The sequence below is a fragment of the Bos taurus genome, chromosome 13, assembly GCF_002263795.3.
Source record: "Bos taurus isolate L1 Dominette 01449 registration number 42190680 breed Hereford chromosome 13, ARS-UCD2.0, whole genome shotgun sequence".
Classification (NCBI taxonomy): domain Eukaryota; kingdom Metazoa; phylum Chordata; class Mammalia; order Artiodactyla; family Bovidae; genus Bos; species Bos taurus.
The window spans coordinates 51,784,984-51,809,026 of NC_037340.1; the positions used below are offsets into that span (position 1 = coordinate 51,784,984).

The following is a 24,043-nucleotide window of genomic DNA, read 5'->3' on the forward strand; positions in this document are numbered from 1 at the left end:
GAAGAAGACTCTTGAGAGTCCCTTGGATTGCAAGAAGATCCAGCCAGTCCATCCTAAAGGAGATCAGTCCTGGGTGTTCTTTGGAAGGACTGATGCTAAAGCTGAAACTCCAGTACTTTGGCCACCTCATGTGAAGAGCTGACTCACTGGAAAAGACTCTGGTCCTGGGAGGGACTGGGGGCAGGAGGAGAAGGGGATGACAGAGGATGAGATGGCTGGATGGCATCACCGACTCGATGGACATGAGTTTGGGTGAACTCTGGGAGTTGGTGATGGACAGGGAGGCCTGGCATTCTGTGGTTCATGGGGTCGCAAAGAGTTGGGCAGGCAATGGCACCCCACTCCAATACTCTTGCCTGGAAAATCCCATGGGCAGAGGAGCCTGGTAGGCTGCAGTCCATGGGTTCGATAAGAGTCGGACACGACTGAGCGACTTCACTTTCACTTTTCACTTTAATGCATTGGAAAAGGAAATGGCAACCCACTCCAGTGTTCTTGCCTGGAGAATCCCAAGGACGGGGGAGCTTGGTGGGCTGCCGTCTATGGGGTCGCACAGAGTCGGACACGACTGAAGTGACTTAGCAGCAGCAGCAGCAAAGAGTTGGACACGACTGAGCAACTGAACTGAACTGAACTGAACACTAGATAAAGTTAACAACCCTGAAAACTGCTCTTCAAATATGGCTTGTTGAAGCAAACACCACCTTTCGTGGAATGAGATGGTTTTTCATTTTTTGGATTTATGCTGCATCTCTTGATCAATAACTTTTAAAAATGTTTTCTACAGATAAAGAACATTGTCATCAATGTTTCTTCCTTTCTTCTTCAACGCTACACATGATGATTCCACTTGTTCCCATGCCATAAGAGTAGTAATAGTCTTGTAAAGCAATCAAATTCTTAATGAGATGAAATCCATTTCAAAAGGTAGTCATGACAAGTACTGTAATAATTATCCACTTCAAGTCAGGATTTCTTTTCCAGTCTCCTTTAAAAACAGTTTTGATACTTAAAGGGATAAAATCTTTACTAATCATTCCTTTAGTGCATTCTACAATTCCTTTAAGCAATGGAATGCTTCAACAGCGATAGTTTCTGTTTGCATAATCCATTGCTAAACAGATATTATACACTGTGATCCAAATAATCAGGATGGTGTGATCACTGACCTAGAGCCAGACATCCTGGAATGTGAAGTCAAGTGGGCCTTAGAAAGCATCACTACGAACAAAGCTAGTGGAGGTGATGGAATTCCAGTTGAGCTCTTTCAAATCCTGAAAGATGATGCTGTGAAAGTGCTGCACTCAATATGCCAGCAAATTTGGAAAACTCAGCAGTGGCCACAGGACTGGGAAAGGTCAGTTTTCATTCCAATCCCAGAGAAAGGCAATGCCAAAGAATGCTCAAACTACCACACAATTGCACTCATCTCACATGCTAGTAAAGTAATGCTCAAAATTCTCCAAGCCAGGCTTCCGCAATACCTGAACCGTGAACTTCCTGATGTTCAAGCTGGTTTTAGAAAAGGCAGAAGAACCAGAGATCAAATTGCCAACATCCACTGGATCATGGAAAAAGGACGAGAGTTCCAGAAAAACATCTATTTCTGCTTTATTGACTATGCCAAAGCCTTTGACTGTGTGGATCACAATAAACTGTGGAAAATTCTGAAAGAGATGGGAATACCAGACCACCTGACCTGCCTCTTGAGAAATCTGTATGCAGGTCAGGAAGCAACAGTTAGAACTGGACATGGAACAACAGACTGGTTCCAAATAGGAAAAGGAGTACGTCAAGGCTGTATATTGTCACCCTGCGTATTTAACTTCTATGCAGAGTACATCATGAGAAATGCTGGACTGGAAGAAACACAAGCTGGAATCAATATTTCTGGGAGAAATATCAATCACCTCAGATATGCAGATGACACCATCCTTATGGCAGAAAGTGAAGAGGAACTAAAAAGCCTCTTGATGAAAGTGAAAGTGGAGAGTGGAAAAATTGGCTTAAAGCTCAACATTCAGAAAACAAAGATCATGGCATCCGGTCCCATCACTTCATGGGAAATAGATGGGGAAAGAGTGGAAACAGTGTCAGACTTTATTTTGGGGGGGGGCTCCAAAATCACTGCAGATGGTGACTGCAGTCATGAATTTAAAAGACACTTACCCCTTGGAAGGAAAGTTATGACCAACCTAGATAGCACATTCAAAAGCAGAGACGTTACTTTGCCAACAAAGGTCCATCTAGTCAAGGCTATGGTTTTTCCAGTGGTCATGTATGGATGTGAGAGTTGGACTGTGAAGAAAGCTGAGCGCCAAAGAATTGATGCTTTTGAACTGTGGTCTTGAAGACTCTTGAGAGTCCCTTGGAGTGCAAGGAGATCCAACCAGTCCACTCTGAAGGAGATCAGCCCTGGGATTTCTTTGGAGGGAATGATATTAAAGCTGAAACTCCAGTACTTTGGCCACCTCATGTGAAGAGCTGACTCATTGGAAAAGACTCTGATGCTGGGAGGGCTTGGGGGCAGGAGGAGAAGGGGACAACAGAGGATGAGATGGCTGAATGGCATCACTGACTCGATGGACGTGAGTCTGAGTGAACTCCGGGAGTTTGTGATGGACAGGGGGGCCTGGCGTGCTGCGATTCATGGGGTCGCAAAGAGTCGGACACGACTGAGTGACTGATCTGATCTGATCTGATCTGATGCACTATATGAGGCAGATAGCCAAACGGCTTCCAAAGAAACATTCGTGTTTTACTTCAACTTTGAATAAACAATGTTTGCACCTTTATGCAAACATCTGGCATCATTTGTATCATCTCCACCAAAAGCAGTACAATTTTCCTCTTTAATTCCTAATTCAAAAGGAAAGAGTTTTTTCCTCTGCAAATTTCGCTCTTGTTTCTGAAGTCTCATCTGGAAGAGTTTTTACTAAAAATAACCTTACAAGTGAGCCTTTTCACAAGAAAGGTATTGTACAAGTGAATTTCTCTGCATTGTCATTGCTTGAATCCATAAAAAAGATGAGGCATTTAGGGCTTTGATAATCACTGAAGTAGTAAATGGAGTTATTACATTTTAAATTATTGCAGTAGGTGTTGTCCTGGCATTTGACATTTTGCTTCCAGTTTTGGAATTAGAAAATACTCTAGCAATACATTCAAAGAGTCATTCAAGCTGAAAGACTGATGACAGTATACAATGTGGGAGGCTGCTACAACTTCTGCTGTGATTATTTTATGTTCTTCATCTAGATTTCTCATAATCAAATTTTTATTTTATCACTTTCTATGATTCAAGTTGAAGAAATCACGCATCTTTTACGCTTACCTGTTATTATATGCTGGTTTATGTCAGACTTTCTATCATTTTCAATATTGAATGAACATTTGCATACCCCACAGAGAGCTTCAAGAAGACTTTTTCCTCATTTCATAATGTCCACTGTTCAGAAAATTTATCATGAAATTCACACTTGCATTTTGGCATTTAGAGGTTTAATACAGCAAATAAAAAGAGAGGTAATTCAATTTATTTTCAACAAGGGTGAGAAGACAACTTAATGGGAAAAGAAATGGTTCTGAGACAACTAGATAGCCACAAGCAAAAGAATGAAGCTGAACCTCTACCTCACATCAAATACAAAATTTCCATATCAAATGGATCAAATACCTATATATAAGAGCCAAAGCTACTAACTCAGAAGAAAATGTCAGGGATTAAATCCCTGGGTTAGGCAATGGTTTCTTAGATATGACACCAAAGGCACAAGCAAAAAAGACAAAATAGATAAATTCGATATCAACAAAATTAAAAATTATGTGGTTCACAGGACACCATCAGAGATGTGAAAAGACAACCCACAGAGTGAGAAAATTTTTGCAAATTGTAGATCTAATAAGGGACTTGTATTTAGGATAAATAAAGAATTGTGTTCTATGCTTAGTCACTCAGTTGTGTCCCACTCTTTGCAACCCCATGGACTGTGGCCCGCCAGGCTCCTCTGTTCATGCTGATTCTCCAAGGCAAGAATACTGGAGTGGGTTGCCGTGCCCTCCTACAGGAAATCTTCCCAACCCAGGGACAGAACCCAAATCTCCCACATTGCAGGCAGATTCTTTACCATCTGAGCTACCAGAGTAGGGCTGTAAGTGGTACAACTGCTTTGGAAAACAGTTTGAAAATTCTTCCAAAGGTAAATAAAATTACCCGGCAATTCCACTCCTAAGTTTTATTCCCAAGAGACTTGAATCATATACCCACCAAAAAACTTGTACATGAATGTTCACAGCAGCATTCACTAAAAAAAAAAAGTTAAAAAATGAAAAGAACCCAAATGTCCATCAACTGATAAATGGATAAGAAAGATGTGATATCCATGTAATAAGAGTATTATTCAACCATAGAAATGAAACCTTTGTACAATACTACAACACGAATGAGCCTTGCAAACACTATGCTAAATGAAGAGTTGGACACAAAGGACTACATACTATATGATTTCATTTATGTGAAACGTTCAAAATAGGCAAAGCCAGAGACAGAGAAATTAGTGGTTGCCTAGTGTTGGGATCGGAGAAGGTAATGGCACCCCACTCCAGTACTCTTGTCTGGAAAATCCCATGGATGGAGGAGCCTGGTGGACTACAGTCCATGGGGTCGCTAAGAGTCGGACACGACTGAGCGACTTGACTTTCACTTTTCACTCTCATGCATTGGAGAAGGAAATGGCAACCCACTCCAGTGTTCTTGCCTTGAGAATCCCAGGGACGGGGAAGCCTGGTGGGCTGCCGTCTATGGGGTCGCACGGAGTCGGACACGACTGAAGCGACTTAGCAGCAGCAGCAGCAGCAGCAGCAGCAGCAGCAGCAGCAGTATTGGGATAGTTGGGAAGAAATGGGGGAGTGACGACTAAATGGTTTCTTTTTGGAGAGCTGGAAATGTTTAAAATGATCGTGGTACAGCTAAAATGATTGCACAGCTTTGTGAATAAACCGATTGCATTGTAAAACAAAAAACATTGATACTAGTGACCAATACAAAAATTGAAAAAGTATTTAATACATCTAATGTCTGCATCATTGCATCTGTCACAAAGTCCAAACTCGTACGTGGGAATTGAGTCACGAAAGGGTTGGGAACTTGAATTTAAGAAAAGCAAATTGAACTCAAAGGTGAACGGTCTGCCTACAAAGAAGAACTGCACTTGTAAGGAACAGTTTCGCTTAACAAAGTCATAACGGATCTTACACAATGTTTTGGGAAGCTTGCTTTTAGGGATTGGCGGTATTTCAGAAGCGTGAGCGTACACCGACTGAGTTCCAGCTTCCTCCGCACGGTTATTAGAGTAACGCTGCTGAAGGTCTACTAAACCTTTAGAAGCCTGGTCCCCGCAGTGAGGCACTTGCTGATTGGTTGTCGCCTAGAAGCATGGAGCTGTCAATGATTGGCTGAGGCTGACATTGATTTAGGCTGACTTTGATTTAGCAACTTTCAGAAGCCTAGGTACTGGAGTGAAACTGTTGTTGAATGGCTGATCTTCAGAAGCCACTGGAGTGAGGCTGTTGCTGATTGGTTGGTTTGCAGAGCCAGTGTACTGATGTGAAGTGATTTCTTGTTCAGGATTTGGAACTTGAGCCAGAAAATCTTTTCCTTTCTTGAATATGAAAAACAAGTACTTTTAATTTCTAGTTCCTTCTTTTGGTGTTCCCTCAGCCAAACTCATTGGAGAAACCATAGAGATTGACCAAATCTTTTATTTGTAGAGAAAGGACTTTCAGCTAGTAATTTAAGAACAAAATACTGTGGCAGAAAGAAGTGTTAAAGAGTGAAAGTGTTAGTCGCTCGTCCTTGTCAGACTCTTTGAGACCCCATGGGCTATAGCCCGCCGGGCTCCTCTCACCAAGGGATTCTCCAGGCAAGAATACTGGAGTGGTTCGCCATTTCCTTCTCGAGGGTATCTTCCCAACTCAGGAATGGAACCCGGGTCTCCCACGTTGCAGGCAGATTCTTTACCGCCTGAACCACCAGGGAAGCCCAATTGACTGTAAAAAGACGAATATAGGACATTTAGGGCATCCTGACAAAGTCAGTATATGACGCAGAACAAAATCATTAAATATATCCCATATATATATATATAATGCCTGGAAACTCTGTGAATTATACATAAGACTGAGGCTCTTTTGCTTTCTTACACATTGCCCTGCGGTTGGAAACGGGTGGACTTAGAATCTGAACTGTAAAAGGCAGGGATCCTCTGGGCCCCTGTGAGCCCCTAACGTCTGTGCAAGGTTAGGCGCGCATTGCTAACCCGAGGTCGGCTAGAAATCGGCTGAATGTTTGAAGGGAGGGTGCGTAGTTGATTAGCAGCGGGTGTAGAAACTGCAGCAAGGTACCCTCCGGGGAGACCGGGGTACGCGATCCGAGCACCTAAGCGGCATTCGAGTCTGCCCCCGCGCCGGCGAGGTGCAGCAGCTTCTGAAGGTTCTGCAGGAGGCCGAGGGCTGCTTAGCGGGGCGGGGCGGAACGAGGCCCCGCCCCTGGGAGCGCCTGTGTGCGTGGCTGGCAGCGCCGCAGAATCCGACTCCACGATAGGGAGCCTGAAGACAGGGCAGAGCAGCGGCGTGGTAGCCTTAATTCTGGGCAACCGCGCTCGCAGCATCCGACGCAACCGCCTCGAAGCTTAAGGAGGACTCGGCCCTGCGGCCCTGTGCCCGCCCCCTACCCACTGCAGACGCCCACATCCGCGCCCTTTGCGCCCGTCGGGCTCCGCCCCCGCCGTGCTCCTGCACGCTGCGCCCCCCGCCCACCCGGCACGCCCAGCCTCCCCGCCTGGCAGAAGTGGGCCTGAAGCCGCCCCTCAGGCTTGAGCGACCCTCGCAGCGGCTCGGTCCTCCTCCGCTGTCGACTGCAATGGACGCATATCCCCCGCACCGGGTGGGGCTGACCCGGGCGCGCTCCCTCGGCGGCCTTGGCCGAGGGTCGCCCTCCGTCAGGTACAGGGGGACGAGGCTTCACAGGGGCGGGCGAGGGGTTGCGGGCTGTTGGGGTCTGGCGACGCCGCTCGCCGAAGGGCGTGGTCCGATATGGCTTCCTAGCGGACGGTTTTTCCCTGAACAGTTTCCTGAGGAACGTTTCCCGAGGAACGGCGCCTGGTGCCGAGGCTCCCACAATGGCTTCCTTGTCGACAACCCCACAACGGATCCCCTGTGAAGACCCCCGTGCTATGACATCCCCACCCCCACAGAACATTTCACCATGAAAAGATTCTCTTATCGAGGACCTGCACAGTGGCTGATTAACTCACTTGCCTTCCCCGTAGAATATTTCTCCCAGAAATGGCCATCATTGAAGACGTCCCCTCACAATAGCTCCCCTGTATAGAACCCCATATTGGTTTACCTAGAAATGGCTGACCTGCCTTGCTCCCCTGAAGGAGCAGGTCTCGTTTAGAACCTTTCCTCTGCATTGCGTCTGCCCCCTCGCTCCCCCTACACAAACACCCACCCGGACCGCATCTTCCATACTGCGCGTTTCCGCACTTCCCCACTGCCCTGTCCTGAGTCGCTCCCTCACTCCATGATGAGGAGCTCAGATTGAGGAGAGGTGGAGGTCGTTAGGGGCGCAGGAGGCAAAAACTGCGTAGGGAAGGGGGGCCAGAATCCCCGAAAGCTGCGGACCCCAGGCCACAGAACCTAGAGATAAAGGCCCCGGGGTGCCTCAGTACAGGGAGAGTCCCCACTGCCTTTCTGTATATGAAGATTTATTTCTACTCTCTGTGCCTTTGGGACTGACCTTAATAGTCTTGGTATCGTTTGTGATGGAACTGGGTTGGGGCCGTCAGCGAAGTGCGGATGATGAAATAATGGAGGGGTTGTGGCAGAGACCGTTGAGAAGAATGGAGGAAGAGAGAGAAATGGGCTTTGGTTCTGCTAAATTGTCATTAAGCCAGAAGAGGCTTTTGTTTGTTTTGTTCGCTTTTTCTCGATTCTAGCTCTTTAGCAAAGCAAATATAGTGTTCCTATGAAAGAAGGTTCTCAACTTACCTGTGAAAACAGTCTTTCCTATATCTTTGTTACGGTATTTAAGGCATTGTATTTTAAAATTTTTGCTCGAAAATGTTTTTTATCGCTTTGTTATGTTTTTATCTTGTTTGAACTCCACCAGATTCGTGACGAATAAGAGCTAAATCTTAGAATCATGTCCTTCTCATACTTATTGACATTCCTTCTTCCACGCCAGCTACTAACGCATGTTTGTTGAATAAAGGATAGAGGAGGTGGGACTAGATACCCTTGGTTTCATTTGGGAGTCTTAGTTGCTTCTGATTTGGCTGGTGACAGGTGACATAGTTGGATTCCTCTTCTGCTCTGCAGTGGAATTCCATTGGGCTTTAAGGTTCCAATTGTTTAGCTGCTTGTGGTAACCATCTCCAGTCTGTTTTAACGTTTCTGGCAGCCAGTTTCACTGTTACAAAGTATTTGAATGTTGAATACAATAGAAACTGCTCTGGGTACTTAGAACTTGGGCAGCCACCCTTTAAATTCAAGGCCTTTGTAGACTTGAGATTTGTCCCTATCATCTTGAGCTTTGAAGTCTGGAGTCTTTTAAGGAAAAAAAAGCTTCCCAGTAAAATCCATCTCTAAAATAACTGCTTCCTTCCTTGCTTCTAGTAGCATGGCAGCATGCTTTTTTTTTTTTTGGTAAGTATTTTTTTGTTTTGTTTTGTTAAAAACATTAACGTTTACTAACTTTACTAATCATATTCAAATTTCGAATTTTCCGCCATGTGGTTTGAGTGAAACTTGTTAGTCGTCGGACAGGGATAGTACCAGGTACCTCAAGGCCTGGTGTTTGTATACCTTTGGTAAAAGAAATTTGATGCATTTCCTTTCCCTTCCGTTTTTGACTGAACATACTTTTTTTGCTCATTCAGTCAAGCCTTTCCCTGATTATGACGCTGAATGTTCCTACCAGGTTTGTTCTCAGTACTTTGCTATCACCCATATTTGGGCTTCTTTGCTACACTCCGACTCCTGAGTGATTAAAGAGGCAGGCCTAACTGGTGAAGTTACATTCCTAAAGACCCATAGATGGTACTTTGCAAGTGAGTGGCACTATTCTAGCAATGGGGTTAATCTTCACAGACTAGGTATAGAGATCACGAGTTAAAATATTGTTACTTAGATCTGGAAGCCACTCATGGTAGTCATCAGTGCTGTCCATCAAATATCTTGGGTTTCTGTCTCCTGGGCACATGGTACAGTTGTACTTGCTTGCCCCCTTGAAGTTGAGTATGGCCTTGTTAGTTGCTTTTGGTTAGTGAAATGTGCACAGGAATGATGTGTATCCCTTCATGGTAAAAGCTTCTGGTGTGTAACTTGCCACTCTCTTTCCCTCTGTTTTGGTGATTGTGTGCTCCAGATGGTGACTAGTCTTAATCTGGGAACCAGAACTAGCTTCCAGATGACCTATCTTTGACATGTAGACTGAGCAAGAAATAAGCCTGTTTTCAAGCCACTGAGATTTTGGAGTTATTAAAATAACTGAAGTGAAAGTCACTCAGTCATGTTTGACTATACAGTCCGTGGAATTCTCCAGACCAGAATACTGGAGTGGGTAGCCTTTCCCTTCTCCAGGGGATCTTCCCAACAGAGGGATCAAATCCAGGTTTCTTGCATTGGAGGTGGATTCTTTACCAGCTGAACCACAAGGGAAGCCCAAGAATACTGGAGTGGGTAGTCTATCCCTTTTCCAGCAAATCTTACCGACCCAGGAATGGACCGTGGGTCTCCTGCATGCAGGCGGACTCTTTACCAACAAAATAACTATCTTTGTTTGTACTAAGGAACCAATGGAAATAGTTGAAATATGCTTTCCTACTTAAGATCTTTTCCTGCAGAGGAATCTGATCCTGCTTTGGACTTGTTTAATAGTTTAAATTTCACTGCCTCTTTATGCAAATTCCAATATATACTGTGCTGGATGCTGTGAATTCAGACAGATAAGACAGACATCTGCCCTCCAAGAGGTTCTTTGTAAGGGGAGAGAGATAAAAACAGTAAAAATCATAATACAGAATGGTGAGAAATAAGTCTTGGGGATGAAATAGGGCTGAAGGAACAATAATGTTAGAAGGCATAGGCAGTTTTGAGACTCAGCAGTTGGAAGAATGGAGTTGCCAGTTACTCATATTGGAAACACTGGAATAAGAGTAAGCTTGTGGAAAAAGGGTTCAATTTTGGCCTTGTTCATTTTGAGTTTCCTAATTGATATCAAAGTGGAGATACTGCATTAGCAGTTGGATATATTAGACTGGAGTTCAGGGGAGAGATTGGAACTGGAAATACCACTCATATTACTGATGACTCCAAGTTTGTTTGTTTTTTTTAAACTTTTAAGACTGGATAGAAACCCAGGGAGTAAATGTAGATAGAGAAGAGGACCGGCATCCAAACTCTGGGATTTCCTGTGTAGAAAAGACAGTGTACCAATGTCTTCCAGATTTTGAGGGAAAATGGATTCCTACCTCCTGAAATAAGGGAAGAATCAAGGACAGTTATGGTCTAATGATAAATGTTAGCATAGACAATTAGATTTGGTAATACGGAGGTCGTTGATGGCCTTGACAAAACAGTTTTGGTGTAGTGGATTCAGGAGAATCTAGGAGAGAAATTGGAGACAGTGAGTATAAAGAGTTATAGTGATGTTATTTCAAGGATTGTTATAAGGGAGAGCAGAGTAATAGGGCTGTGGCTGGAGGAGCATGAAATGCTAAAGTTCTTTTTGTCTTTAGGTGGGCAGATAGCATGTTTGTAAGTTAACAGGATGTTGGAGTACAGAGAAACAAATTGATGATTAAGAGAGAGAAGGGACAATATGGATATGTTGGCCTCAAGCTAGATAGGGACGTGGACAACGGTTCATCTGTGGTGATTAAACTAACCCAAGTACTGGGGCATTGTTAGCTTGGTAGTGGGACAGAGTGAAAGTTCTCTTCTTATTACTTCATATGCTCAGTTAAATAAGAAGGAAGGTCTTCAGCTAAAAATGAAAAGTGAGAGAGGTGTTGGAAGTTTGAGGAGAAAGCAGGTGTGAAATTCATCCAGGAGAGTGAGGGAAAATGAGATGAATAAGGAAATATTTTTGGATTGCCAGATAGCACCAAGTGCCCGTTTGGTTGAATTTAAGATGAGACCCAGTTACCATGTTGAATATTTTACCTTAAGATGTATTAAGCTCCTTGGATGTGGGCAGTGGGGGAGGGAGTGGCAGAGGTAGGATAGAGCAGTGGTCTCCAATCTTTTTGGCACCAGGGACTGATTTCATAGAAGACCAGAGTTGGGGGTGGGGAGAATGGTTTTGAAATGATATAAGTGCAGTAGGTTTCGAGCTCCAGTTATGCCAGCAGTGGAGAGTGGCTATTAATACACATGAGGCTTCACTTGCTCACGACTCATCTCTTGCTGTGCAGCCTGGTTCCTAACAAACCATAGACCAGTACTGGTTGTCACCTAGGGGTTGGGGACCCCTGGGATAGAGGACATCATTGGAAGATAGGAGTAAAGGAACTGGGAGGTAAGGATAGTAGAAGGTCAGTGCGTATTGAGATCATCATGAATTAAGTTCGGAGTAGTAATAGCAAAGAGACAATGATCCAGAAGCCAAAATCTTGAGGGAATGTGGAGGACTGAGTGACCTATTGTAGATGTCTGTAACAAGAAGGGATAGTGAGTGGTTATTATTTGTTGGGATGAAGAAATCATCCAATATAAAATACAGTTTCTCAAAAAGTCTCTGTTTCCAGATTAAAACAACCCTCCAAAAATCCAGCACAATTAATTTAAAAATATGCATGTGTGGCATAGCATCATGACATTTTTGAGCACTATAAAGAGAAAAGGATATCTACAAATAAAATAAAGTCAGGAATCATAAGATTGGACGCTAGAGGATAATGGAGCAAATAGTGCTTACTAAAAGAAAATGGATTCCCACTCAGAATCCTTTATCCAACCAAATTCTCAGGCAGGTGAGGGAGGGATAAAAACATTTCACACATGCAAGATCTCATAGTTTGACTTTCCATGCACCCTTTATGAGTCACTGAATGGGGTGTGCTTTAGCAAAACGTCTGACTAAGGAGCTCCTGTGCTGGAGTTCTATAACATGTATAGGTGAGATTTCTTCCTTGTTAAAGGGCTCATAAGAAAGGGCCTTCTTCGTTGGCACCTGGAAATTACCAAAGAGTTGGGACCATTTTTTGGTTGTCATTTCCCACATTGCTTGCCCTAGTGCTTAGGTCAGTGTCTGGCACATAGTCAGTACTCAGTAAATGTGACCACTGTTGTTAGCTATTGTGAAACACTGCTTGCACTAATTATTTGTTGAATAAATGGACAATAATTATAGGTGAAACTGTGGGTTCTGGGTGTTCAGAGAATGAAGACTCACATTTGTAAGCTAAATGGTGGGAAAGTGGTTAATCATAGTGATGTTCTACTGAGAGGGCTTAAGTAAAGCCTCACAGAGGCAGATTCTCTCTTCAGGTGATGTTTACTGGCCAGTACCCATGGTTCTGTTTTTGGTTTACAGATCTACAGAAATAGTAATTGTCCCTGCCTTTGTTGTTGTTGTTCAGTCGCTCAGTTGGATCCCACTTTTTGCGACCTCATGGACTGCAACACACCAGCCTTCACCATCTCCCAGAACTTGCTCAGACTTATATCCATTGAGTCAGTGATGCCATCCAACCATCTCATCCTCTATCGTCTCCTTCTCCTCCTGCCTTATCTTTCTCAGCATCGGAGTCTTTTCCAGTAAGTCGGCTCTTTGCATCAGGTGGCCAAGTATTGGAGCTTCAGCTTCAGCTCAGTCCTTCCAGTGGATATTCAGGATTGATTTCCTTTAGGATTAACTGATTTGATCTCCTTGCAGCCCAACGGACTCTCAAAGAGTTTTCTCCAACACTGCAGTTTGAAAAGATCAGTTCTTTGATGTTCATCCTTTATGGTCCAATTCTGACATGTGTACATGACTACTGGAAAAACCATAGCTTTGACTATACCAACCTTTGTCGGCAAAGTAATGTTTCTGCTTTTTAGTATGCTGACTAGGTTTGTCATAGCTTTTCTTCCAGGGAGCAAGCATCTTTTAATTTCATGGCTGCAGTCACCATCCTCAGTGATTTTGGAGCCCAAGAAAATAAAATTTTTCATGGTCCCTGACTTAGGAGAACTCAATATGCAGAGCAAGATATGACCTTGTATGTATGAAGATGTGAAGTTTCACCTTCAGTATACTTACTGGGATGCTGGCCAGGGAGGCTTGGTTTGGTGCTTATAGAAGTAAAAAGGGTTTGCTTACTTATTTTTTTATGACCTTATTTCTGAACCAGGGGTGGAGGTCTATTTATGGATTTCACCCAGCTCTTAGAAAGTAGGGCCTTCCCAGGAAAACTTTTGTAAACTGAAATGGCATAAGTGAAGAAACAGTTACTTCAAAACACATCTTGCTAACAGAGGCACAAAGTAAATCAGGCTAAAGCAGAGATGCTCACAGACACGGTTCAAAGCTGTTGCTGAGATGCTGAGTGTAGTTACCAGGAATGAGCTTGGCAGTGCCACTCATTGCTCCACTGTAAAACAGATGGTGGCTATCTTTGTTTTTCATCTTTTTTTCATAAAAGCAAAAACCTTCTTCTAATTTCTTTCAGTTACTGAAAACGGGTAGGTCTTTTGTAAAAACGACATTTTGAAAAGCAAGCCTCTGCCTGCTTATTTTCACATATATTTGGGATGACTGTGTTGTTGCATCAATAGGGCACAGTATTTTAACAGTGTTTCCTAGCTCTTGGGCTCTTCTGTGATGTTCTGATTTTTGGAGATGGGGAGTAAATGAGATGCAGATGCCCTCTACAGCTTACATACTGTTGTTTTGCCCTGAAATTAAGAAGAAAAGAAAAAGCAGTTTGTGACTTGGGTATTTAAAACTGTTAGCTGTAATTTGGGGCTTCACTGGTGGCTCAGTGGTAAAGAATGCCTGCCAGCACAGGTTATGTGGGTTTGATCCCTGGATCAGGAAAATCCCCTGGAGAAGGAAATGGCAACCCACTTCAGTATTCTTGCCTGGAAAAATCCCATGGACAGAGGAGGAGCCTGGCAGGCTACAGTCCCTGGGATCACAAAAGAGTTAGACATGACTTAGTGACTAAACAACATCTGTAATTTTGAACCCTGGTTTGAGGGAAAGTTAGCTAATTTGGCCTGTTTTTTGTTTTAAGCTTCTTATTTGAAATAATATTTATAGGTGAGTTGCAAATATGGTATATAGTGTTTCTATATGACCTTTACCCTGCTTCCTCTAATGTTGACATGGTGCATTTATCAAAGCTAAGAAATTAATATTTGTATTTCATATTAGTTTACTAAGTAAATTTTTGTTTACTTGGAGTTTATTACTCCAAACTTCATTTGGATTTGCCCAGTTTTCCCACTAATGTCTTTTTTCTATTCCAAGATTCATGTCAGGACTCAACATTGCATTTATATTTTGGCATGCTTTTAATAGTCAAAGAAATGCAGGAAAGTAATTGTGGATGCCTTCTGAATGAAGACCTGTGAACTGACTTTCCAAAGAGCAGATTGTGGAAATGTTCAGAGAAGGCTGGAGAAAAGGAAAAAAAATGGAAAACAATATATTCTTTCAGTGAAGTGTAGTGATAGACTTTGAGATACCATTTTTCCATTTTCTGAAGTTGGGTAGCATTTTCTGAAGTTCTTATATTTAGTTTGCAGAGAGTCTTACATACCCCAATTTGTGCAATGGGTCTAGACATGAATTGTAGTTGGGTGCAAGTTTTAACCATTTTAGATAAGGTGACCTATCTGTTGTTGTTCACTCACTCAGTCGTGTCTGACTCTTTGTGATTTCATGGACTGAAGCACGCCAGGCTTCCCTGTCCTTCACCATCTCCCAGAGTTTGCTTAAACTCATGTCCATTGAGTCAGTGATGCCATGCAACCATCTCGTCCTCTGTCATCCCCTTCTCCTCTCGCCTTCTATCTTTCTCAGCATCAGGGCCTTTTCCAGTGAGTTGGCTCTTTGCATCAGGTGGCCCAAGTATTAGAGCTTCAGCTTCAGCATCAGTCCTTCCAATGAATACTCAGGACTGATTTCCTTGAGGATTGACTGGTTTGATCTCCTTGCAGTCCAAGGGACTCTCAAGACTCTTCTCCAACACCAGAGTTCAAAAGCATCAATCCTATTGGGACCTATTAGGAACTATTTGGCAGCTGGTAAAAGATAGTTAACAATAATGACAACTTTGAGGTTTAGTCTGTCTTGCAAAAGATGTCTGTCTAGAGGAGGGCAGGCTACTCCTAGTATGAAGTCATCAGGGAACCAGCCTCTTCTGTGTCTGTATTTAGCAAATGGATTCCATTTTTTCTATAGCTCCAGGGTCACAGAATGACTGCAGGAAGGAACTCCAGCTATCAGATCTTTGAGGAAAGAAGGCAGCTTTCCTAGATGTGTCAGTTCCTTCTCTTCAGAAAGCTTTCCCAGCGGCCTCAACCTGATGGCTTTTGCATGTCTCATTGGTCAGCTCTAGAAGTAGAGAAGCTGTGCCTATTGTTGCTCCAAATCAGAATACTATTAGTAAAAAAAGAAGGAGAAAATGCATATGGACTAGGAAACTGTCTCTATCACAGGGAGGTATTAATAGCTATGTGGAATGAAAGTTATATTGCTTAGAATTACTAATGGGTCTGGTGAACTATATGAAAAAATGCTGGGAGAAAATTCAAGTCACTGAATAGTCAGGTGATGCCAACACATCTCTCAGTCGTGCATGCTCACATGTATGTGTGTATGTGTTCCTTCAGTTTGAGTCACTTTTTGGTCACTGTTTAACCATGTATTGGTCATGATAGCAGTAATGTTGGCTTTGTGTGTTCCATTGCAAGTTGCTCCAGAAAGGAATTCAGTGGGAAAGGACATTTATTGACTTGAGACACATCCTGCCTTTTTGCCTTTCTTCCAAGTCTGTTTCACAGAGAGAATAAATAATTGCCACTTTATTGCAGAGCCAGCTTTCTTAAACCTTAAACCCTTTTCTTAGTAGTCCTACAGTAGCTCGTTGTAATCATTGCCTGAAGTCCGAATTAATGCTGATATAACTTGTGTTAACTCGTGTTGTTGATTTCCCCCCCAATATTTTATCATGAAAACTGTTCGTAAATACAAATAAGTTGAAAGAATTTTTCAGTGGACATTCATGTATATTCATACCTAGATTCTCTGCTTAATATATTTGCTCTGTTTGCCTTATAGTCATCCTGATATTCACCCATCAATTCATCCTATATTTTAATGCTTTTCAAAGTAAGTCATAGACATTGGCGTGGTTTAATCCTGAACATTTCCTGATGGTCCGTCTAATCAAGAGGTATGATTTTGTAATAAGAAGAATGCTTTCTGTTTCAAGTGACAGAAACCCAACTCAAAAGAGTAAAGTAAAAAAGGAAATAAATGTATTGGCTACTTGACTGGAAGGAATAGTGGGGAGATAGACAAGCAGATGATGACTACAGCCATGAAATTAAAAGATGCTTGCTCTTTGAAAGAAAAGGTATGACCAACCTAGACAGCATATTAAAAAGCAGAGACATTACTTTGCCAGCAAAGGTCCATCTAATCAAAGCTTTGGTTTTTCCAGTAGTCATGTGTGGATGTGAGAGTTGGACTATAAAGAAAGCTAAGCACTGAAGAATTGATGCTTTTGAACTGTGGTGTTGGAGAAGACTCCTGAGAGTCCCCTGGATAGCAAGTAGATCCAACCAGTCCATCCTAAAGGAAATCAGTCCTGAATATTCATTGGAAGGACTGATGCTGAAGCTGAAACGCCAGTACTTTGGCCACTTGATGGGAAGAACTGACTCATTTGAAAAGACCCTGATGCTGGGAAAGATTGAAGGCGGGAGGAGAAGGGGACGACAGAAGATGATTGGATGGCATCACTGACTCAATGGACATGAGTTTGAATAGCATCACTAGGAACAAAGCTAGTGGAGGTGATGGAATTCCAGTTGAGCTATTTCAGATCCTGAAAGATGATTCTGTGAAAGTGCTGCACTCAATATGCCAGCAAATTTGGAAAACTCAGCAGTGGCCACAGGACTGGGAAAGGTCAGTTTTCATCCCAATCCCAAAGAAAGGCAATGCCAAAGAATGCTCAAACTACCGCACAATTGCACTCATCTCACACGCTAGTGAGGTAATACTCAAAATTCTCCAAGCCAGGCTTCAGCAATATGTGAACCGTGAACTTCCTGATGTTCAAGCTGGTTTTAGAAAAGGCAGAGGAACCAGAGATCAAATTGCCAACATCTGCTGGATCATGGAAAAAGCAAGAGAGTTCCAGAAAAACATCTATTTCTGCTTTATTGACTATGCCAAAGCCTTTGACTGTGTGGATCACAATAAACTGTGGAAAATTCTGAAAGAGATGGAAATACCAGACCACCTGACCTGCCTCTTGAGAAATCTGTACGCAGGTCAGGAAGCAACAGTTAGAACTGAACATGGAACAACAGACTGGTTCCAAATAGGAAAAGGAGTACGTCAAGGCTGTATATTGTCACCCTGCTTATTTAACTTCTATGCAGAGTACATCATGAGAAATGCTGGACTGGAAGAAACAGAAGCTGGAATCAAGATTTCTGGGAGAAATATCAATAACCTCAGCTATGCAGATGACACTACCCTTATGGCAGAAAGTGAAGAGGAACTAAAAAGCCTCTTGATGAAAGTGAAAGAGGAGAGTGAAAAAGTCGGCTTAAAGCTCAACATTCAGAAAACAAAGATCATGGCATCTTGTCCCATCACTTCATGGGAAATAGATGGGGAAACAGTGGAAACAGTGTCAGACTTTATTCTTTGGGGCTCCAAAATCACTGCAGATGGTGACTGCAGCCATGAAATTAAAAGACACTTACCCCTTGGAAGGAAAGTTATGACCAACCTAGATAGCATATTCAAAAGCAGAGACGTTACTTTGCCAACAAAGGTTCGTCTAGTCAAGGCTATGGTTTTTCCAGTGGTCATGTATGGATTTGAGAATTGGACTGTGAAGAAGGCTGAGCGCCGAATAATTGATACTTTTGAACTGTGGTGTTGGAGAAGACTCTTGAGAGTCCCTTGGACTGCAAGGAGATCCAACCAGTCCATTCTGAAGGAGATCAGTCCTGGGTGTTCTTTGGAAGGAATGATGCTAAAGCTGAAACTCCAGTACTTTGGCCACCTCATGCGAAGAGTTGACTCATTGGAGAAGACTCTGATGCTGGGAGGGATTGGGGGCAGGAGGAGAAGGGGACGACAGAGGATGAGATGGCTGGATGGCATCATTGACTCGATGGACGGGGGTCTGGGTGAACTCCTGAAGTTGGTGATGGACAGGGAAGCCTGGCGTGCTGCGATTCATGGGGTCGCAAAGAGTCAGACACGATTGAGCGACTGAACTGGACTGAACTGGGAGTTGGTGATGGACAGGGAGGCCTGGCATGCTGCAGTCCATGGGTCACAAAGAGTCGGACTCGACTGAGCGACTAAACTGAACTGAGACAAGATAGGAAGAATTGTAAGAAGTAGGGCCTCAGGAACTGGGACTCTGCTATCAAAATAGTTGCCTCTATCCATATAGCCTCAAATCCACTTTCTTCCTGGACTGTGACCCTAGAGGCCATTTCTCTTCTACATCTGAAACAGAAAGTCCCTGGAAAGGACTCCAGCTGGGCTGGCTTGCTGCTGGGTGACTCATGATTGGATGCTGTCGAAGAGAAGAGGCATAGTGTATGTTACTAAGGAAGATAAAAATGGAAAGCATGCCGAATGAATTATATACCTCAGAAAGCTTTCCCACTTGTTCTTGGATGCGAGCATGATTCTGGTGTTTGACAGAGAGATTACAAAGGAAAATAACAACTGCAAAAATCCTAAATGAAGTACTGGTACAGTCAGCCCTTCAGATCCACAGGTTCTGCATCCATGGATTCAACCACTCAAATCAAAAATATATTTTTGAATTTAGGAAAGTTCCAAAAAGCAAAACTTGAGTTTGCCATCCACAAGCAACTATTTACGTACCATTTACATTGTATTTACAACCGTTCACATAGCATTCATATTAGGTTAAGTAATCTAGAGATGATATAAAATATACTGGGGAGCTTCCTTGGTGGCTCAGTGATGATGGATCTGCCCATCAATTCAGGAGACACGGGTTCACTCCCTGATCCAGGAAGATCTCACATGCCACAGAGCAGCTGAGCCCATGGACCACAGCTATTGAGCCTGTACTCTAGAGCCTGGGAACTGCAACTATTGAACTGATGTGCTGCAACTGCTGAAGCCCACATGCCCTAGAGTTTGTGCTCCACAACAGGAGAAGCCACTGCAGTGAGAAGCTGGCACACTGCAATGAAGACTAGCTCCCATGCAGCAGTGGAGACCTAGCATAGCCAAAAATTAGCAAATAAGAAAAATTATTAAAAAATGTACCAGATAATGTGCATAGGTTATAATGTAAATACTATGCCATTTTATGTAAGGGACTTGAACATCTGCAGATTTACTATCTGAGGGGTTCCTGGAATCAATCCTTCATGGATACCAAGGGACAACTGTCTGACAAGGAGACTTCTGACTATTACATTAATAGTTCAAGAGTGGTAATACATGGTTTAGAAGTTATGGGGAAACAGGTATTCTTATATTGTAGATGAATGTTTTAAGAAAACAATTTAGCAAAATTTCTCAAATTTTTAAATGCAGATACCTCTTAACCTGGCAATGCTAGTCTCTGCCTTGCAGAAAATTTGTTGCTATTCGTGTTCAGTAGGTAAGTCTTGTCCGACTGTTTTCCACCCTATGGACTGCAGCACGCAAGGCTTCCCTGTCCTTCACTATCTCCTGGAGTTTACTCAAACTCATGTCCACTGTGTTGATGATGCCATCCAACCATCTCATCCTCCTTCTCCTCCTTCTCCTCCTGCCCTCAGTCTTTACCAGTGTCAGGGTCTTTTCCAGTGAGTCGACTCTTTGCATCAGGTGGCCAGAGTATTGGAGCTTTGGCTTCAGCATCAGTCTTTCCAATGAATATTCAGGGTTGATTTCCTTTAGAATTGACTGATTTGATCTCCTTGCAGTCCAAGGGACTCTCTAGAGTCTTCTCCAGCACCACAGTTCAAAAGCATCAGTTCTTTGGTGCTCAGTCTTCTTTATGGTCCAACTCTCACATCGGTACATGACTGCTGGAAAAACCATAGCTTTGACTATACAGCCCTTTGTCAGCAGAGTGATGTATCTGCTTTTTAATACACTGTCTAGGTTTGTCGTAGCTTTTCTTTCAAGGAGCAAGCATCTTTTAATTCTGTGGCTGCAGTCACAGTCTGCAGTGATTTTGGAGCCCAAGAAAATAAAATCTGTCACTGTTTCTCCTTTTGCCCCATCTATTTGCCACGAAGTGATGAGATCTGATGCCATGATTGTAGTTTTCTGAGTTTTGAGTTTTAAGCCAGCTTTTTTTTTAGACTTGTGCCAAAGATGGCTTTATAAGGTTGTTCATTGAAACATTGTTTGCTGTTTGCAAAAATAATAAAAATCATGAATGTTCAATCATAGTGTCTTGTTAAGTAAAAGCAAAAGGATATAGTACAACAGTTTTAAAAATGAGGTTGTGTTGTATTTACTATCTTGGAAAGATCTTGAGGTACAATGTTAAGTAAAAAAAAAAAGCACGTTGCAGAGCAGTTACATATCTCATTATTTTGATTTTATGTAAAAACAGTGAAATGAAAAACAACTCTCTCCCCAAAAAACTCACCCAAACTATGTATTAACTGTATTATATCAGATTGTTCACAGCAGTTTTATAGGATGAAGTGATTCAGATTGGTATGAGAATTCACTTTGTAAAACATCCAAACCACAAAGCATATAAGGAGAATATATTCATGTTTTAATAGTTTGATTTTAAAAATCAAAAAGCATAAATTATGAAGAAAAACAGACAAAAATAAAAATTGCAAAATTTCTCCCATTTCCAGGGAACCATGATAATAAAACACAAACAAAATATACTTAGCTATGTATATAGTAATTGTTATAACAGCAATGAGCAGTGAACTAACTAATAAGTATAAAATGGACAGTGGGGAGAACAGAGGTGATTGTTAAGAATTCAGAAATACTGTGTCTGAGGCTAACTTTGTTGTCAGGAAATCAGTGAGGTACATCAGAAAGTAAAATTCAGAGCCAGGATATTTGGTCACTCAGGTTCTGATGCTGTTAATCTTTACTCAGCCTTGTGATCTGGGCAGACTGCTTCTGTTTAGGTCTTGTTTTTGCCGTATCACCTGTCATGTCTAGATTTTGAGGCTGAATCCAACGAAAGTGAGAAGTATAGTATTCAAGCAGCTTATTTGATAAAAAGTGTATTTCTGGCTGTGCTGAGCGTTCACTGTCGTTGTTTAGTCTGCTTTTGACCCTCTGCAGATACTCTAAAGGAGGAACTTTGTAGCGTTGCAGGTGACCACAGGCCTTCTACTCGGGATGTGCTAGCTTTTGTTCAGGTAGACCTGAAAGCTACAGGGCAGTGCTAGTGCTGGGTTTGGTGTGTGTCTTTGAGCGACTGAACTGAACTGAAAGTTTCTACTGAAAAAAAAGGGAAAAAAGACTGGATGGATACAAAGAAAACTCATAATGGTCACCTCTGAGGGTGGGGAATAGTGAAGACTTAAGTTTCGTATGTAGTGTTCTGATTTTTAAATAAAAAAGGATAATAAATTAATACTTCACATAACTGAAAAAAGCACTAATGTAGGTTAATTCTGAGTGCTTGGAATATGAATATTTTGGTTTTCTTATACTTAATAGGTGATTTTTAAATAGATAAATATTTCAGTAAATGAAAAGTTTAATGGTTCAGTGATAGGCTATGTTCTAGTCAAAAATTGGGAAGCAAGAAAACGTTCAAAGGAAAAAAAGAACTAAATTTAGATCTAGCCATTTTACAAGAAAATGTTATTAATGTTTTACTCTGGGAAGAGAAAGATCTTCCTACATTTTATTTGCTTCTACTTGCTTTGGCCAAAAAAACCCTCTTTTGCTCCTGTCTTGGCTTCCCATAGCAGTAGTTGGGGAACTGGCTTTTCCTGGTCACATGACCTGTTAAAGCTTTTTGGCACTGGCTGGTTCTGAGCTTGAAAACTCGAGCTCTTGGTAACTTGGTAGTCAGCCAGGATTGGGAAATGGACCAAAGGACCAACTTAACGAAATCTTTCTAGTGCAGAGAATGATTGCAAGATGAATCTTACATTAAACATGAGAAAGTGGGGATGGATAGGCAACCATTTCCCAGGGATAGAGTTTTCTTACTTTAATCTTAATCATGTTGCAGTTTAAATTCTGCTGCTTCCAAAACCCTGAGTTACTCCACATGTTCCCCCTTATCTCTGCTGCTAAGTCACTTCAGTCATGTCCGACTCTGTGCGACCCCATAGACATCAGCCCACCAGGCTCCCCCGTCCCTGGGATTCTCCAGGCAAGAACACTGGAGTGGGTTGCCATTTCCTTCTCCAATGCATGAAAGTGAAAAGTGAAAGTGAAGTCGCTCAGTCGTGTCCGACTCTTAGCGACCCCATGGATTGCAGCCTACCAGGCTCCTCCGTCCATGGGATTTTCCAGGCAAGAGTACTGGAGTGGGGTGCCATTGCCTTTCCGCCTTATGTCTAGCCCCAGATTTTTATTATGAAGATGTTCAAACAATACAGAAAAAATGAAAGAATAGTACAAGAATATACCCATCACTTAGATTTACCAGTTTTGACTCTTTGCCTGTGTGCATTGTCTTTAGTTTTTCTTTTCTTTTCATTCTTTTTTCTGTTAAACTCTTTATGTTGACATAGTAGTAGACATCATGGCACTTTGTAGACATCATGGCACTTCACTGAAAAAGGACGTTCTACTATGTAACCACCATAATATTATCTCAGCTAAGAAAATTGATAGTAAATTTGAATATGCCCTGGATAATAGATAATATTCTATTAATATGTAATAGAGGCATACTCAAATTTTTGTCAGATGTCTTATAGATGTTTCCCTTGGGTTGGTTGGTTGGTTGGTTTTGTTTAAATCAAATTAAGGTTAATAAGTTGCACTGACTTACTATTCTTTATTACAAGAGTTCTCCCTCTCTGTTTTTTCTGTTTTACATGACATTGGCTTCTTTAAACTTAAAATTTTTTAAACTATGGCAGAACATACATAAAATTTACCATCTAAACTGTTCTAAGTGTACAGTTTAGTGGCATTAAGTATTTTTACCTTATTGTGCTACATTCACCAGTATCCATCCACAGAACTCTTCATCTTGCAGAACTGAAACTCTGGTACCTGTTAAACAATAACTCCCCACTCCTTCCTCCACCTCATCCCCTCGTCCCCTGGCAACCACCATTCTACTTTCTGTCTTTGTAAATTTGTCTGTTGTAAGTACCTCATAAAAGTGGAATCATACAATATTTGTCCTTTCGGGACTGGCTTATTTCACTTACTGTAAGGTCCTTACGGCTTATTTCATGTATTATCATGTGTCAGAATTTCTGTCCTTTTTAAGATTGAATGATATTCCATTGTATGTATAGACCACAGTTTATCAGGTGGCACTAGTGGTAAGAAGCCTGCCTGCCTGTGCAGGAGACATGAGAGACATGGATTCAATCCCTAGGTTGGGAAGATCCCCTGAAAAAGGGATAGCAACCCACTCCAGTATTCTTGCCTGGATAATCCCCTGGACAGAGGAGTCTGGCATTAAATATATAATATTATATATTAAGTTCCAATGTAGGAATATGAATGTATTTCTGTTATTGATGTCTTCTTTAATTTACTTCAGAAATCTGCAAGTGATTCAGTTTCTCTGAATCATCACCAGCATTTGATATCATCACTGTTTGTTATTTTAGTAGTAGATGT

General features: G+C 42.2%; 1 protein-coding gene across 3 annotated transcripts in view; it reads left to right on the top strand.

The window, feature by feature from the left end:
- The first annotated feature begins 6,588 nt into the window (after window positions 1-6,588).
- DNAAF9 (dynein axonemal assembly factor 9) overlaps window positions 6,589-24,043 on the top strand; it is a 173,094-nt gene continuing 155,639 nt past the window's right edge. For 2 of the 3 annotated variants that reach the window (XM_010811460.4, XM_010811461.4), the window contains exon 1: window positions 6,589-7,002. In XM_010811460.4, the coding sequence (XP_010809762.1) occupies window positions 6,920-7,002 (83 nt within the window). In that variant the 5' untranslated portion in view covers window positions 6,589-6,919. The remainder of the gene's footprint in view (window positions 7,003-24,043) is intronic. The other variant, NM_001079598.2, reaches the window with a different exon arrangement.